Source organism: Chrysochloris asiatica, unplaced genomic scaffold (assembly GCF_000296735.1).
Source record: "Chrysochloris asiatica unplaced genomic scaffold, ChrAsi1.0 scaffold00209, whole genome shotgun sequence".
Taxonomy (NCBI): domain Eukaryota; kingdom Metazoa; phylum Chordata; class Mammalia; order Afrosoricida; family Chrysochloridae; genus Chrysochloris; species Chrysochloris asiatica.
Window position 1 is genome coordinate 3,197,460 of NW_006408727.1, and position 17,528 is coordinate 3,214,987.

A 17,528-nucleotide genomic window follows, 5' to 3' on the forward strand; every position below is an offset into this window, starting at 1 on the left:
CGATTCTGTTCCATTGATCAGTGTATCTTTCATTGTACCAGTACCAAGCTGTTTTGACCACTGTAGCCGTGTAGTAAATTTTGAAGTCGGGAAGTGACAGGCCTCCAACCTTATTCTTCTTCTTAAGCAGTGCATTGTTTATTCTGCATCTCTTTCCTTTCCATATAAAGTTTGTAATTGTTTTTTCCATCTCTTTGAAGAATGTCATGGCAATCTGGATTGGTATTGCATTATATGTGTAAATGGCTTTGGGCCGTATTGACATTTTCACAATGTTAAGTTTTCCTATCCAGGAGCATGTGCATTCTTCCATTTTTGTAAGTGTCTTTTGGTTTTGTAGTTTTCTTTGTATAAGTCCTTTGTTTCTCTGGTTACAGTTATTCCTAGACATTTCATCCTTTGGGCAGCTATTGTAAATGGTATTGCTTTCCTAATGTCCTTTTCAGTGCTATCATTTTTGGTATAGAGGAATCTAACTGATTTTTGTATGTTGATCTTATAGCCTTCCACTTTGCTGAATCTTCCAATGAGGTCTAGTAACTTTTTTACTGAGTCTTTGGGGTTTTCTATGTATAGGATCATACTGTCTGCAAATAGAGTTTTACTTCCTCTTTGCCAATTTGGATGCCTTTAATTTCCCTGTCTTGCCGTATAGTTTTTGCTAAGACTTCCAGCACAATATTGAATAGGAGTGGTAACAAAGAGTATCCTTGTCTGGTTCTTGTTCATAGAGGGAAGGCTTTCAGTTTCTCTCCATTGAGAGTAATGTAGGCTGTTGGTTTTGTATATATGCAGTTAATTATGTTGTGGAATTTCCTTTCAATTCATACTTTGTGAGTGTTTTTATCAGGAATGGATGTTGGATTTTGTCAAATGCCTTTTCTACATCAATTGATATCATGTGGTTCTCTTCTTTTTTCTTATTTATATGGTGGATAACGTTGATCGTTTTTCTAATGTTGAACCATCCTTGCATCCCTGGTATGAATCCCACTTGATCAAGATGTATTATCTTTTTGATGTGCTGCTGGATTCTGTTGGCTAGGATTTTGTTGAGAATTTTTGCATCTATGTTCATGAGGGATATTTGTCCATAATTTTCTTTCTTAGTGCCATCATTTCCTGGTTTTGGAATGAGGGTTATACTTGCTTGATAAAATGTTTTAGGAAGTTTTTCATCCTCCTCTATATTCTGGAATAATTTGAGTAGAATTGGTGACAGGTGTTCCCTGAATGTTTGGTAGAACTCACCAGTGAATCCATCTGGGCCTGGACTTCATTTGGTTGGGAGTTTTTGATGACCTGATCAATTTCTTGTTTTGTTATGGGTCTGTTCAGGATTTCTAAGTTTCTACATTTGTTGGAGTACAACTTTTCATAGTATTCTGTTATTATTCTTTTCATTTCCTTTGGTTCTGTTGTGATATTACCCATGTGGTTTATGATGTGTGTTATTTGTGTCTTCTCCCTCTTTTCTTTTGTTAGGTTTCCTAATGTTCTGTCAATTTTGTTAATCCTTTCAAAGAATCAGCTTCTTGTCCTGTTGATTCTTTCTATGGTTTTTCTGTTTCGATCTCATTTATTTCTGATCTAATCTTTATTATTTCTTTTCTTTTGGTGGCTGTAGTTTCCCTCTGTTGGTCTGTTTCTAATTGTTGTAGATGCTGTGTTAATGTGTTAATTTTGGTTCTTTCTTCTTTTTGGATGTGTGCATTTATTGCAATAAATTGTCAATTCAGGACTGCTTTTGCCGTGTCCTAAAGATTTCAGTATGTTGTGTTTTCGTTCTCATGTGTTTCTAGGAACTCTGTAAGTTCACGTTTAATTTCTTATACTACCCAGTCACTTTTCAGGAGGGTGTTATTCAGTTTCCATGTATTTGACTTTATTTCCTTGGTTTTCCTATTGTTGATTTCTAATTTGATAGCATTGTGGTCTGAGAAGATGTTTTATAGTATTTTGGTATTTGTAAATTTTTGGAGATTTGTTTTGTGGCCTAAAACATGGTCTATTCAGGAGATGTTCCATGTGCACTGGAAAAGAATGTGTATTGTGCTGCTGTTGGGTTGAATGCTATGTATTCATCTATGAGGTCCAGTTAGCTGATTGTGTTGTTTAGTTCTTCTGTGTCTTTGTCAAGTTTTTCTGGTTGTTCTACCCATTTTTGAAAGCAGTGTATAATTAAAATCACCCACTATTATTGTAGATTCATCTATTTCTTTCTTCAAATCTATTAAAGTTTACTTTATATATTTTGGAGCTCATTGGGAGCATAGATAATTATTATGGTTATGTCATCTTGTTCAGTTGTCCCTTTAATAATGAGATAATGTCCATCTTTATCGATTATGGTGGTTTTTTGCCTTAAAGTTTATTTTATTAGAGATTAGTACTGCCACTCCTATTCATTTTTTATTTCAATTAGCTTGGTATCTTTTTTTCCATCCTTTGAGTTTTAATCTGTTTTTGTCTCTGTCTGTGAGATATGATAGAACAGTAATGTTAGGATAGAGGAACAGACCCGACACTTCCTTGTTTGTTTTTATTACAATTAGCTTGGTATACTTTTTTCCATCCTTTGACTTTTAATCTGTTTTTGTCTCTGTCTGTGAGATATGATAGAACAGTAATGTTAGGATAGAGGAACAGACCCGACACTTCCTCACCCCCGCCCCAATGTTAACCCCGCCCTGCCCACAGTAGAAGAAGATAACTAAATAATTAGGAGGCAAAAAGAAGATAAGTCTATGAGCAATAAGAACATCAGAGATAGGCACTGTAAAGAATACATACCCTAGACAGTCATGATCAGATGTCTATCTCGCTGGCTTTCAGAGAGGGACCCAGTCGCCTATTGTGTACTATCTCTTTCTATTAAACCTGCTTTCTTGCATTCCGGTTGTCTTGCTCAGATCGTGCATCCGCGACACCTCGCCTGCATCTGCGACTCCTTGCTAGAAGTCAAGAATTCCTGTGGCATGTTTGGTAACAATAGTGACTTTTTATATGGTTTCCAAGACTTTAAATACTTTCAGGAGCAGACAGCTTCATCTTTTAACCACAGAGCGACTTTTGGGTTTGAACTGCTGACTTTGTGAACTGCCTACTTAGCAGTCCTGTGCTTATTCTATAGTACCACTGTTGTTGTTGTTGTTGTTAAGTGCCTTCGAGTCGGTTCCGACCCATAGTGACCCTGTACAGGGTTTCCGAGGGTGTAAATCCTTACGGGAGCCGCGGAGTGGCTGGTAGTTTCGAACCACTGACCTTAAGGTTTGCAGCCCGATTCGTAACCACTACGCTACCAGGCTCCTAAATATAGTTGTTGTTGTTAAAAAGTACTGTCGAGCTCTTTGCGAAAGACTTGGTCGCAGCTGCAGGTTTCCTCGCTCGGCCCCGCTCCTGCTCCTGACTCACCGCTGCTCACTCTTGCTGAGGAACGAGTAGGTCAGGAAGCCGCACCGCCACCATGGCTTTTAAGGATACCGGAAAGACCCCCGTGGAACCAGAGGTGGCCATTCATCAGATTAGAATTACTCTATCCAGCCGCAACATGGAGTCGCTGGAGAAAGTGTGTGCTGACTTGATTAGAGGTGCAAAGGACAAGAACCTGAAAGTGAAGGGCCCAGTTAGGATGCCTACCAAGACCTGAGAATCACAACAAGGAAGACTCCTTGTGGTGAAGGTTCTAAGACCTGGGACCGCTTCCAGATGAGAATCCACAAGCCACTCATTGACTTGCGCAGTCCTTCTGAGATTGTTAAGCAAATCACTTCCATCAGTATTGAGCCTGGAGTAGAGGTTGAAGTCACCACTGCAGATGCTTAAGTCAACTATTTTAATAAATTGATTATCCATTGGTAGATTTTGTTGGCTTTTATTCAGAATACCAACTGTTTTAGTAATTGTTTAAATGCTATGCCTAGTAATGAATGAAATATAGTTTGGGTAAAATTACTGCTGTTTAGATTTCACTGTTTGTCCAAAACAATAGAGCTAGTTAATGGCATAGCTGCAATTTTAAACAGGCTCGTTAAACTTAAGATCTCTGAGTTCCAAGTTGACTTTGGTTTTTTTTCATAGAGAGAATGTCTCTACTAGAATCATATCCCTCGGTGGCAAAAAGCAAAAGAATCCCAGAAGCACCTTGGGAGAAAGGCCTGGTGATCTGCTTATAAAAAAAACAAACCCTGTGGAGTTTGGGTCTGATCGATAACCCAGGATCTATGGATCAATAACAGGGTTTGGTAAAATGTAGTTTGTGAAACTTCTATGACTTCAAGCTGGGTTTTGGTGACAGGTAAGCAGTGTTATAAACTTCCAACATCTGTTCATAAATTGATGATCCACTCAAATTTTTCATAGTAAGACATCTGTACAGACGAGCTATCAAATGAAATATTCCCAGAAATCTTTGTCTTTTAGGCCATGCATGATCTGTCGTGTATCCAAATTTAATCCTTCCCCTGTCTGACATCAAAAGTCTTTTCTTTTTTTTTTTTTCCTTTAAGCAGATTAAACATGGTTTTGAAAAAAATAAAAGTACTGTCGACTTGGTTCTGATTCATAATGACCCTGTATAAGGTTTCAGAGGAGTGGTTGGTGGGTTTGAACTGTCAACCTTGTCGTTTGATGTCCAGTGGTGATCCTACAGTGCCACACCAGGAGTGCCTTAAATACAGTTGTTGTTAAGTGCCGTATAGTAGGTTCTGACTCATAGAAAACCTGTGTAGGTTTTTCGAGGCGACTGGTTTGAACCACTGATCTTGTGGTTCAAACCGACCTCATAGTCCTGCGCTTTATCCTACAGTGCGACACCAGGACAGGGCAGTACACCCAGTTAAATTTGTATTTTAAATAAACAGCCAATACTTTTTGGTAGAATACCCCATTGCAATAGTTATGGGGCACTTCTACCTCATCATTATGTATCATATTTAACTGAAGGGTCTAGGATTATATTTTTATTTGCTAAATCTGACAATTCTAGTAATTTCTGGAATCATTTGTTACCTATAAAATGAGGATGACAGTCATCCCTTATAAAGAGACTTGCACATGGTAAACCCTTAGATAACCTTCGAAAACAGGGAACTTTTGTAGAAGACATACAGAGGACTTCAAAAAGCACGTGGAAAAATGGAAATAAAGAGAATGGAATTTCTCCACGAACCTTTTGAAGCCCACTTATATATTAAACTAACGTGCACCCAAATGTATGCGAAACCTTATTAGACGGTTTCCTAAAGAGCACCGTGTTCTTTCACTAGAATTAACCAAAAATTTGCAAACTGCACTGAGAGGTTTGCAAATTAGCATTCAAAGTAATAATCTTAAAGTGTCCAAGCAACAGATAAAGTGGAAAAGGATTTTCCTTGGTTACAAGGAGAGCATTGGTTTAGTCCCTGAGCAGGCGCACAACGGTTTCTGCGGCTTCTTCCCCTTCCTGATGCCCCGCCTTACCCGAGAAAGAAGTCACGTGGGCGAGCCGGCGCTAATCTGAAGAGAACGGGTCTTGTCACGTGACCTAGGTCTTGTCTCACACCAAGTATGGAGCCGGAAGAGGGTACGCCCTTGTGGCGGCTGCAGAAGCTGCCGGCGGAGCTGGGCCTGCAGGTGAGCACCGGACGGTCGCCGGGGTTCCCTGTTGGCCGCCGTGAGGTCCAGGCCCGGTGTCCCTGTCGCCGGGCTCGCTCGGGATCCCCAGGGAAGGGAGGCGGAAGGGGCGTGATTTTGGGTGGCCGGCCCCCTACCTCCCCTGTGAAGCTGAAGAAGCTTGGGGTTTTGCCACCGTGGCCCGACTTTTGAGATCAAACGTTTCCGGCCCGCATCTGCACCCCCTTGGAAGCGGGCCATGTGCGCCCACGCGCGACTCTTAAAGCTTGTGATTTGGAGTCTGTAGTTTGCAGTCTCCTCATATACATTTCATTCATTGAGTACATCTGTCCCCGTGCTTGCTCTGTACCCATGAGCGCGACAGGAAGAAAAAAAAAAATATGTTAGGAAGGAAATGAAATAACCGAGAAACTTACTTTAACTAGAATGGTGCAGGATGGCCTTTCCCTTAAAAGGTGACATGTATGTTGACACTGAACTTAAGGAACCTGGTGAAGTTTGACAAAAGCAGCTTCATTCTGGCCGTCCAGGTATAGCACCAAATGGCAAATACCTTGGGGTTTTGTCTTTAGCCCGTCCTAATAGAAGGTGAAAACAAGAATCCAGAATGGTTTTTTGTTGTTTACCTTACTTCTCTTTTTTTTTTTTTCTGTATCATATCCCATTCACCCACTCCACAAACAGGACTTCTGATTGCCACTACCGCATAATGTTATCTTTAGTCATCCTTCTCAAAACCATAATATATAGAACTAAATATGTACTCCATAAACAATAATATAGCCATAAAACAATTTTTTAAAAATCTAGGATTTTTGTGGTGTGGCGCTGTGGGTTAATGCACCAGACTGCAAAGCCGTTTGAACTGCAAGGTCGGCAGTTCAAGCTCACCAGCTACTCCTCGGAAACCCTCTACTGGGTCGCTATGGGTCGGAACCAACTCGACGGCACTTCACAACACAACAGTAATTTTTAGTTAATATGAGTAATTTTCAGAATAATTGAATATTGAACTTAACTGCTGCATATGGCGTGAACTTTTCCTGACAACATATTGGCTACAATGCAAATAAATAGGTTGTGTATTCATACTTAGAATTAATACGTGTTTCCTTTTTCTTTGTAGCTTCTCCACAAAATAATTGATGGCATTTGTGGGCAGAATTATCCTCTACACCAGGATTATCACAGCATTTGGGATTCAACAGAATGGATACACGTTCTAGAAGATACTACCACATTTTTCAAAACTACAGTGGGTAAAAATGTATCTGATGAAGAGGTAACTTCACTCCAAATTTCTATCCTTTATAATGAACACATGCTAGCATTTTAAAAAAAATTAAATTGGTCTTTAGGATGCTATACAAGACTCATCATCAGTAGTACATATGTAAGTAAAAAACGTCAATAGTTTTGAGTAAATGAAACTGTGGAAGTTAAGGGTTTTTTGGTTGTTTTAATTTTTTAAATTGTGTAACCTTTAAAGCATACAGAAATTAATATAACAGACACCTACATTCTTACTACTATAATTAAGCCGTTGTTTTACACTTTGAATTCCGGCTATTTGCTTTTAAAAGTAAAGCATTACTACTGTTATTGTTGTTTGCAATTAAGTTCAGTCTAACTCAAGCAACTTTGTATAGGGTTCCCAAGGCTGTAAATCTTTATAGGAACAGAAAGCCTCAGCTTCTGCAGAGCCGATAGTAGATTCACACTACTGACCTTGTGGTTAATACCCCAGTGCATAACTCACTATACTACCGGGATTCCTTAAAGCATTATGTTGTTGTTGTTCTTAAGTACCGTGGAGTCGGTTCCGACTCATAGTGACCCTGCACAGGGTTTCCGAGGCTGTAAATCTTTACGGGAGCAGAAAGCCTCATCTTTCTCCCGCGGAACCGCTGGTAGTTTCGAACTGCCGTGCTTGAGGTTAGCAGCCCGATTCGTAACCACTACGCTACCAGAGCTCCTTAAAGCATTATAGATATAACTAAATATTTTCCTACTCCCACATACTACCCTCCATCCCCAGAGATCACCACTTGCCTGAAGTTGGTTTAAGGAGACAGGGTGATGTAGTAGGTTAAGCACTAGATTGTTAACCACAAAGTAGTCCAAACCTACCATCTACCCTGCAGGAGAAAGATGAGACACTCTGTCTCTTTAAAGACTTTTGTATTCGGCATGGTTTGGATGTTTGCATGAAATAATGTATATAAAAACTTGGGGTATTTAGATGTATAACTTGTAAAGGATAACATTTGCAAATTGTTTTTTTTCCATGAAATACTATGTTTTGGATATTTCCCATAGCTAGATGTAGCTCCAGTTAACAAATTTTAATCCCTTGTATTAGTTTAAAAAAGATTTATGTGTTCCCCTATTAATGGACAGTTAGGTTATATTGGCTGTTGTTGTTGTTGTTAGGTGCCATCGAGTCGGTACCGACTCATAGCGACCCTATGCACAACAGAATGAAACACTGCCCAATCCTGGACCAACCTCACTATTGTTGCCACACTTGAGTCCATCAATGCTGCTATCTGGCCAGTCCATCTTGTTGGGGGTCTTCCTCTTTTTTTTCTGACCCTCTACCCTACCAAACATGATATCTTTCTCCAGCGACTGGTCCCTCCTGACAATATGTCCAAAGTATGAAAGACGAAGTTGGGCCATTTTGGCCTCCAAGGAGCATTCTGGCTACACTTCTTCCAACACGGATCTGTTTGTTCTTTTGGCAGCCATTGGCAGCCTCTGGCACTTTCAGTATTGGCTGGTCTTCGCTATAATGAATACTATTGCTACAGACAGTCTTAAATCTGTTCCTGAGCACACACGGGATATCTTTTCTTGGGTGGTTGTTAAGTGCCATGGAGTCATTTTGAACTCATAGCGTCCCTATATTGGGTTTCCAAGGAGTGACTGGTGATCTTTAACCATCGACCTTGTGGTTCAAACCGACTTTGCAGTCCAGCACATTAAGTTGTAGTGTCATGGGATATTATGGTCTCACTCTGCTAGACTCTTTTTATTTATTTTTTAATTATTTTTTAAATACTTGGAATGTTTTTGTTTTATTCAGTTATGATTTAATTACACAGTTGCTCACAAAATATAAACTGTAAGATTTAAATAATTGAAAATTAAAATCATGCAGTTTATAATTTGATTGTGCATTTTGGTGACTGGTCCATATTCAAAGGGGCTTCAAAAAATAAAAAAAAATTGGTAGGCAAACAATTAAAAAATAATGGAGTTCTATCAAGGGAGAAGAGCATAAGCGGAATGTGGGACCCAATCCATAGTTGCAGCAACACCAGGGATGGAGGCAGAGATGAGGACTCTAGGCTCATGGAAAGAGAAAGGCTGTGGCCAGGAGGCAGGCTTGTAGGATATGCCCTTTGGTTGTTTAAATGAGTATATATTGTTAAGTGTTGTGTAAGTAAAAAACAAACAAACAAACAAAAAAAAAAACAGGGAATAGAAGCAAATGCTCTTGAAGATGCATGGAGGAGATTGTAATCATTGCAATGAAATGAGTGTAAAGCCGATGTTCTCCCATGTAAACTATCCCTCAGTTCACAATAAAAACATAAAAAAAAATAGTGGAGTTTTTCCACAAACCTTTTGGAGCCTGCTCATATGTTTGAAAATTATATGTATTCTACAATTGTTGGGTATATTGTTCTATCGTAATCCCCGTGATACAAGTTGTTAAGTGCTAGCCAAAAGTTTTGTACTTGAAGCCCATCGACAGGTGCCTGAGTTCTAGTGATTTGTTTTCAAAAGTCCACAGCCCTGAGAACTCTCTGGAGCCCAGGTGTACTCTGTACATGGGATTTGTAGGAGTCAGAATTGATTTTACAGCAACAAAGAATAACATCAGTGTTCTACATGTGGTTTACGTTAAGTAGAATCATAGTATTTTCTATTACTTCTGTATCTTTATTGATTTTTTTGTTGTTGTTGCCTTCTGTCAGTTACTGAAAGATACATGAATGTCTCATTTTAGTTCTGCTAAGTTTGCTTGGTATGCTTTGAAACTGTTGTTAGGAATACAGAAATATAAGATTGTGATATATTTCTGTTGAGCCATCCTTTCTATTTCTTGCACTGCCTCTTGCCTGCAAAGCTGCATTATCTTACACATCCTGATAGTTTCACCAGCTTCAAGTTTCCAACCAGTATCCAGGCTGTGGTTTCCTTCTTGCCTCTGCTTCCAACTCTTTCCTTTATTCAGTGCTCTCCAGAAGTTGCTTAAAGTCGCCTGTTTGCTTGCTGTGCATTTGTGTTTTTTTATTTCATAGTTAACAGAAATAACTTCTTTTTATTCGTTTACTGTCATATTTAAGGGATATGTGACAAAAGAGTGAGAGTATGTGTTTACAACTTAAGCAGAAAGTTCCATGTGCTTATTTTTGAACAATTATTTTTATTTTCATAGATATATCAGCAGTTGAATCAGTTGAATTCATGTCATCAAGAAGCTATCATGAAATGCTTAAAAAGTCGAGCAGATGAAATCAAACAGGCTCTGTCAGGAGAAATTGTTGCCATTTCCTCTGCACAACTTCAGGATTTTGATTGGCAGTTAAAGGTGAGAGTATTGACTTATGACTATGTTTACTTTTATTTTTTAGATAGAGAGGAATATTAATTATTTTTCATAGAATGATGTGTCTTATATTTTGTGACTACATTCTACCCAAGAAACTAAAGATCATTGAAATTACGTCTTATGCATTAGCTTGGGCATAAGTAACACTACACATATCCAAACCATGAATAATAGCTTCACATCGATAATACTTTTGGTTAACTAGCTCTATAAATCATTAAATGTCATAAGGAGTAGAGCAGTATGAGAAGGTATCAAAAAGTCTGTAGAAAAGTTCCATTATCTTTTCATCCCATTTTTCTATAAACATTTTCGAAGCCGCCTCATATATATTCACCATGGTGTTTTAAAATTTTCTAGACCTTAAGATCTTCTTGATATTGGTAAATATGATTCTTTATGTAGGAAGAAAGTATTTAATATTATTAAGGAGAAATTTGGTAGACATTTTGAGTAGAGTCATGATCAATTTCAGATCAGTTTCAGCTCAACATTCATTTTAGGTAAACAACAAAGACATGCAGATAAGAAAACAAATGTACTGTATTTCTTGACTTTAGCGTGACCCTGGATAAAATGCCTCATATTGTCTTGTTCGTAAGACGGAGAACAGTGTGAGAAAATAACACAATTAAATGGACTCATAGCTCGATAAATAACCTCCCCAAAACAGGTGAAGTTGTAATACTTAGAAGGAGTTCTCTGTGTTTCTGGCATTGGCCCAGAATTCTTCAACATTTTTATGAATATTATGCGTATCTGAAGGGGATATAAAAGTGAGGTATATTTAATATGTAATATGCGTATCTGAAGGGGATATAAAAGTGAGGTATATTTAATATGTAATATTATATAATCAAAGTAATATTATTTTACAGCCAATTACAGTAATGAACTAAATGAAGCCAAATAAATTGAGCAAACATAACCTAAATAGAGGCTTTTTCATTTAAATAAAGCCAACTCTAAAATTAAGAGCTATGCTAATAGTGTCTGTTAGAAATTTTAAGTTGTTTTGGTTTTACCAAAGTACAAGTTGAATCAGCACTATGTTGATTACAGCTGGTCCCTGATGTTCGATAAGGTTATGTTCCGAGAATTCCATTGTAAGGTTGGTTCTGACATAAGTTGAGTGCTTTTTGGGGGGGATTTGAAACATTATGTAGAAACCTACAGGTATATTTTAATATATACATATGTGTACATAGATGTAAAAAAATACACAAATCATAAAAATATACTCCTGACAGTGGGAGAGTTAGGCAACATTGGCTTTTTGTCAGTTACAGTAAGAACTCCACTTTTGGGAGTGTCTGAATCATCTGGATTGTCCCTGGAAATGAGAATGGTGTTTCTAGTAAAAAAATTAGTGATCATTGTCTTGTAAACCAGTTTAATTTGTATATTTTGTGATAAAATTATTAGTGCTTCCTGAATCTGCCTGTCAGTGTTAGCAAAGCAATCAAATTGTGAGTTCATGTTTTCAAGCAGCTAAAGTCCTTGATTTAGTTTAGAAGAAATTTTGGCTAATTTTCCACTCTAAGATTTTTTGACAGTCTCTCTCCTTCCTCTTCCTAATTACTTCTTTTCCAGCATTTCTTTCCTCTTTAAACCCCAGTAAGGTCTAATCTGTCAGTTCTCCATGATCTATGTATGAGCTTTCCATATCAGTGATACCAAGTTCTAAATTCAACATTCTTGCCTTCTGAATCGTTTTCCCACTCATCTCTCCCATCACGCTATCCTGACCAAATAGTTGGAGTGTGTTCACGTAACCCAGCAATTTTTTTCATATTCGCTGCATTTTTCATATTGTTTTTTCTATAACTTCCTCCTAGGAAGATTTGTCAGATATATTGATGGTCATAAGCACAGTTCCTTGTGACTCAAAATACATTGTAGTTTGTGTCTTAGTCTGGGTTTTCTAGAGAAGCAAAACCAGTGAAACATACATGTATATGTAAAGAGAAATTTTTGTCATGGAAATGGCTCACACAGTCGTAGAGGTGGGAGAGTCTTAAGTACAGGAGAACCAAGATCAGCAGGTCAGACAGCAGGCAGGCAATAGTGCAAGCCACTGGCTCAAATCCAAAGAACTGGAGGTTGGAGGACAGACCAGTTACAAAATCTAGACCCAGCAGAAAGCAAGCAAGTTTTGCTGGAGTATCTACTATATTGGAAGCAGACTGAACCCTTGAGTAAACTTCCTTTCAGTTGACTGGCTGCTCATAACTGACTTCATCTTAGAGTTGATTACACCATATTAGATACCACCAGGAGAATAAGTAGTGTCCTGGTGTGGCGATGCAGGTTAATGCGCTGGACTGCAAAGACACCTTGAACCTCAGGGTCGATGGTTCAAGCTCACTAGCTACTTCTCAGAAACCCTGTGCAAGGTAGCTATGAGTCAGAACCAACTCAACAGCACTTACCAACAACAACAATAGAGATAAACACATCTTGCTGCCGAACCACTGAGAATCCTCGCACAGTCAGGTTGACACAAAATCTTAACTATCACAGTTGGGTACTACCTGTTTTGGATTGCTTGGTAGAAATTCATTCTTTTAAGCAAAAGGTTGTTGTTTAATGCTGTTACGTCAGTTCCAAGTCATATTGACCCTGTATAAGGTTTCCGAAGAGTGGCTGGTGGGTTTGAACCACCTATGATGGTGGTGGTTTTGTACCAGGGAGTCGATTCCAACTCATAGCAACCCTGCATAGGGTTTCCGAGGCTGTTAATTTTTATGGGAGCCGAAAGCCTCATCTTTCTCCCATGAAACAGCTGGTAGTTTCGAACTGCTGACGAGGTTAGCAGCCAGACTTGTAAACACTACACTACCAGAGCTCCTTAAAAGTTGTATAGATGGGAGAGTAAATATTCTGCATAACTACTGAGGCTAGAGGAAGGGCTATAATACATCATTTGCATTAAGATAGATTTTAATTCAATGTAGGGAAGAACTTTTAACATATGAATATCTGAAAATGATTTATCCTTTTACTGTATCATGTTAATCATTGGTGGTATTCAAGCGTATGCTGAGAAACCACTTGTTGAAAATAGTAAGAAAGAAAATTAATCATAAGTGGACAACCTGAAACAGGTTCTTTCAGATCTCAAGTATTCTGAATCCTTTATTTGAAGAGAGCATGGAGGAGATACATAAGGATTGGATTCTACAGTCTAGGTATCACAAGTAGGATCTTTCGAGGCTGACTGTTAGGGAAGGAGTCCCTTATCAAAACACAAGTCATTTTTGCAAGTGATGATGCTCTGCATAAGGATTCATTTCTTTGGGGATTTTCCTACTTGGATTCCAGGAAAATTGAGTTTCCTTTTGGCATCTGCCAGTGAAGCTACAGAGCTTGTCTCAAAAAGTATTAGTACCAGGAATACTTAGTTCTTCCACTTCCTGTAAGATGTTCTTTGGGAACAAAAAGAAAGAAGTTAGGCAAATGACTTGAGTATTTTTGTTTAGTGACTGTAATGAAAGATGGTATCTTGATAACATATTTGTAAACAGCTTAGTAGCTAGCTGATCATGCATTAAGCATCTTAATTTCTGAGCAGTTAGCAGTGTTTTAAGCTCATTTATCTTCGTATATGGACTTTCATGCTGTTTGCATCTTCACCTTTCTTGCTGCATTTGTCCTAAGTATTTCCCAGCCACACACCTCTGAATAACTGTTTCTGCCATAAATGCTAACTTGTCCTCTTTTTCTAACCTATTGTCTTTCTTTTATCCACTGACTTTTTTTTTTTTTCTTTCAATTAAATATGTGATGTTTTAGTATGTTGTTGTTGTTGTTGTTGCTGTGTGCTGTAGAGTCAGTTTCAACTCATAGTAACCCTACATCGGGTTTCTGAGGCTTGAAATTGCAAGAGCAGAAAGCCTCGTTTTTCTCCTGTGGGGCAGCTGGTAGACTAGTGCCTCGTACTTTGTGGTTTGCAGTCCATGCTTATCCTATGGAGCCACGACACTCCTGTTGTTTTAGCATAGGTTTATTTTTTCCACCTTGCTTTGTACTTGACAACAAACATTAATACTTTGTGTTTTTTTTGTACTATTGCTAAACGCTGATGCATATTTAATACAGTCCTCCATAACTGTTTTTTAATTACCATTTCCTTAATTTTAAACAGCTTGCGCTTTCTAGTGACAAGATTGCAACATTACAAATGCCACTTTTAAACCTTCATTTAGATGTAAAAGAAAATGGTGAAGTCAAACCATACTCTGTTGAAATGAGTAAAGAAGAGCTGCAGAATCTAATAAATTCCTTGGAAGCAGCTAATAAGGTATTTGTTTTAATTTTGTTGTGTGGTTTAAGTTTTTACAGTTTTGATACCTTAGAGCAATATGAGGAAAACTCAAAGTTGACTTAAAATATTTCTTTGTTGCCTGCTGTTTAATGCCGTTCATAGGAAAGTACTTTACAGATAGGTTCTACAGCTCTACTTTGAGATATTAAGTGGAGTATATGTTGTCATTTTCAGTTACTTAGTTTGGAGCGTGACATACAAAAAAGCTCATTTTGAAAGAATAATAGAGCTTTTTTAACAGTTGGATTAGTTTTGCTTCAGTGCTTATTAATGATAAAAATAAAATTTTTACCTTGGGGCTGGTGAAATTAGTTTATTCTCAAGTTTATAATCATCATAATCCTGAAGAAAAATATGTCTATTTTAACTGGACGAATAATCGAAAATTGCTTCTATGATTCTGTAGCTATAGAACAACACATGCCTTAGAGTTATTATGACAAAGTCAGGTTGAGACAAGATAGAATTAACGAAAGACCTTAAAAACGTTATGTTGACAAAACCCAAATCCAAAGCCCACTGTCATCGAGTCGATTCTGACTCATACGACCCCTATCTCTAGGGTTTCTGAGGCCAATTGTGAAAGATGTAACAACTGAAAGACTCCCACTTTTTTCCCCCATGGAGCCAGTGGGGGATTTGAACCACTGACCGTCCACTTTCATTGGTTAATAAATATGGGAAATAATGTTTTAAATATTAAAAACTGCTGCTGTGAGGAAAAATGAGAATAATTCTCTTTATGTGAAGGTAAGTCAAAAAGTACCGCTATGAGGGTTCCAGTAGTGATATGCACAGGCTTGTCCCAGCTACAACATGTTTAAACATGTCTCTGCGATCAGTGTACATCTGCAGACAGGTTCACTCAGTAATACACTTGGCTTAGTCTGGTTAGGATGACTTTGAAAATAAAGGTCCAATCACAAGAGCTGTTTTTAAGGGGATGTGCGGCTGTTAGCTGCCGTCGAGACCTTACCATCTCATCATGACCTTATTATGTACAACTGAATAAAAGGCTGCCTGGTCCTACGCCAACCTCACAATTCAAGGCAGACAAGCGTCTGAAAGATACGCCAACTATTTTTTGGGACTTCCAAAGAAAAGATTTTCACAATGGACACTGGCCAATTATAAGGGGCTTCTCATGAAGAAATTTTAAGAAAATTGAAAACTATATTGTTGAGAAAATGGGCAGGAAAGTTGTCCTGAGGAATTTTTTTCCACCATGACTATGCACCTGCTCTTTATTGTAGGGTAACAAGAGCTGTCCTTTGAGTATCTCCTTGGGAAACCTTACCCCAGCCACCTTATAGCCCGAATCTTGCCCTTCAGACTTCATTTTGTTCCCCAAACTTAAAGGAATATTTCAAAGAAACATGATTTGAGTCCCTTGCTGTTTAAACATGGTATAAACTGAAATGCACAGGATTCTTTGGAGGAAGTTTGCTGTTGCTGACTACTGTCGAGTCTGTTTTGACTCATAACAACCTTGTATAGTTTTCCGAGGCTTAAAATCATCACAGCAGCAGTAAGTCTCATCTGTCTCCTGTGGAGCGGCTGGTGGGCTCAGCTGCCAACAGTTCACAGTCCAGTGCTGATCTGTGCAGCTTCCACACTTCCTTGGAGGAGACTCGGAGAGATGGAAACACTGCCATCATAAGCATCTAGACCTCGATAGGAGAGATGTTGAAAAACAGTTACTTCAACATTTAGATACTTTGGTTGAGTAAAGAATTCTGTGGTTTCATAGTAGCACTTTTTGGGTTACTCTCATATATGTCTGTCATTGATGCCCTGAATTTTCCCAGTCAATTCTTGCAAACCTCTCTTGCCATTAGGCAGTCTTTGTGGTCTTGTCTCTTGTAAATCCCGTAATTCTACAGCTTCCCTCTGTCCTCTGTAGTTGCCCAAACATTTTGGTACCTTACTGAAACAGGTCCACAGTAAGTAATCAAAGTGGTAGTTCAAACTCGGCTCGTCTTTGGATGACGTATGTCTGAAGAAGTATGTGGTAGTGCCTGGTATAAACTTTAAATGATTCCGGATCACAGAACCTAGCAGGCGTGTGTCATCAGTTATTGGGTTTTGTACTTGTTTTGGAGTTTGTATGCCATACCCTTCATCCGGAGCCCTGGTGTGGTGCTGTGGGTTAATGCACTGGACTGCTATATCAGTGATTCAGGCTCACCAGCTGCTCCTCAGAAACTTATACAGGGTCGCTGTGAGTGGGAACCAACTCGATGGCACTTAACAGCAACAACCCTACATCCAGATATATCCAAGTATTTTTTTTTAGCATGTATCAGCACCAATTTTATATCCCCTGATGCCCCCCCCCCCCCCATTTTTGTTTTAAGGTGGTCCTGCAGTTGAAATAACTGGAAATGAAGAATACCAACGCTATTAAATTTCACTGCTACAATTGACGATGGAGTGAATTCTGTGTTTGCAGAAAACCTGCGATGTATTAAGCCAAGCTGGGGCAGCAGCAGTGATGAGATTGCAAAGATACTTACCAGCTTCCTTAGAGACCAGGAAATGACATGGTTGACAGAGCGTGCATAAGAAATGCAGTAAAGATGAGAAAGCTGTTGTGGCAGTGAATATTTTCATAATGACTGTTTTGCCTCATTTATTTAATATTTGAAAAATCTTTATGGATGTATAGTTTAGTATTGAAAGCTAAAAATAGATTCTAATGTAATGTAAACATACAAAGCACACAAATATACTTGAATATTGCTTAACGAAGTATGTAAATAGCAAGAACATGTATTATGTAATTATTTGGTATTTTAAAGAATAACTTTTTTTTAAAATGTCTAAGCTGCATATATAACTCAGGAGATTACATATTTTTGTCATATTTCAAAGGAAAGAATAAAAATTCTTTTAGATAGAAAATCTTTAGACATGAATAGAAAAAAGTCTCCAAGTTTATGTAATAATTCCATGTGTATGAAT

At 38.3% G+C, this 17,528-nt stretch overlaps 1 protein-coding gene and 1 pseudogene across 1 annotated transcript; both read left to right on the plus strand.

Moving 5' to 3' along the window:
• Window positions 1–3,466: 3,466 nt before the first annotated feature.
• Window positions 3,467–3,825, plus strand: LOC102811304 (annotated as a pseudogene).
• A 1,686-nt stretch (window positions 3,826–5,511) lies between these two features.
• COMMD8 (COMM domain containing 8) lies at window positions 5,512–16,942 on the plus strand. Its single transcript, XM_006872677.1, has 5 exons — window positions 5,512–5,613; window positions 6,740–6,895; window positions 10,064–10,216; window positions 14,385–14,540; window positions 16,922–16,942. The coding sequence occupies exons 1-5, from the start codon at window positions 5,548–5,550 to the stop codon at window positions 16,940–16,942; spliced, it is 552 nt and encodes a 183-aa protein (XP_006872739.1). The 5' UTR covers window positions 5,512–5,547.
• The last annotated feature ends 586 nt before the right edge of the window (window positions 16,943–17,528 follow it).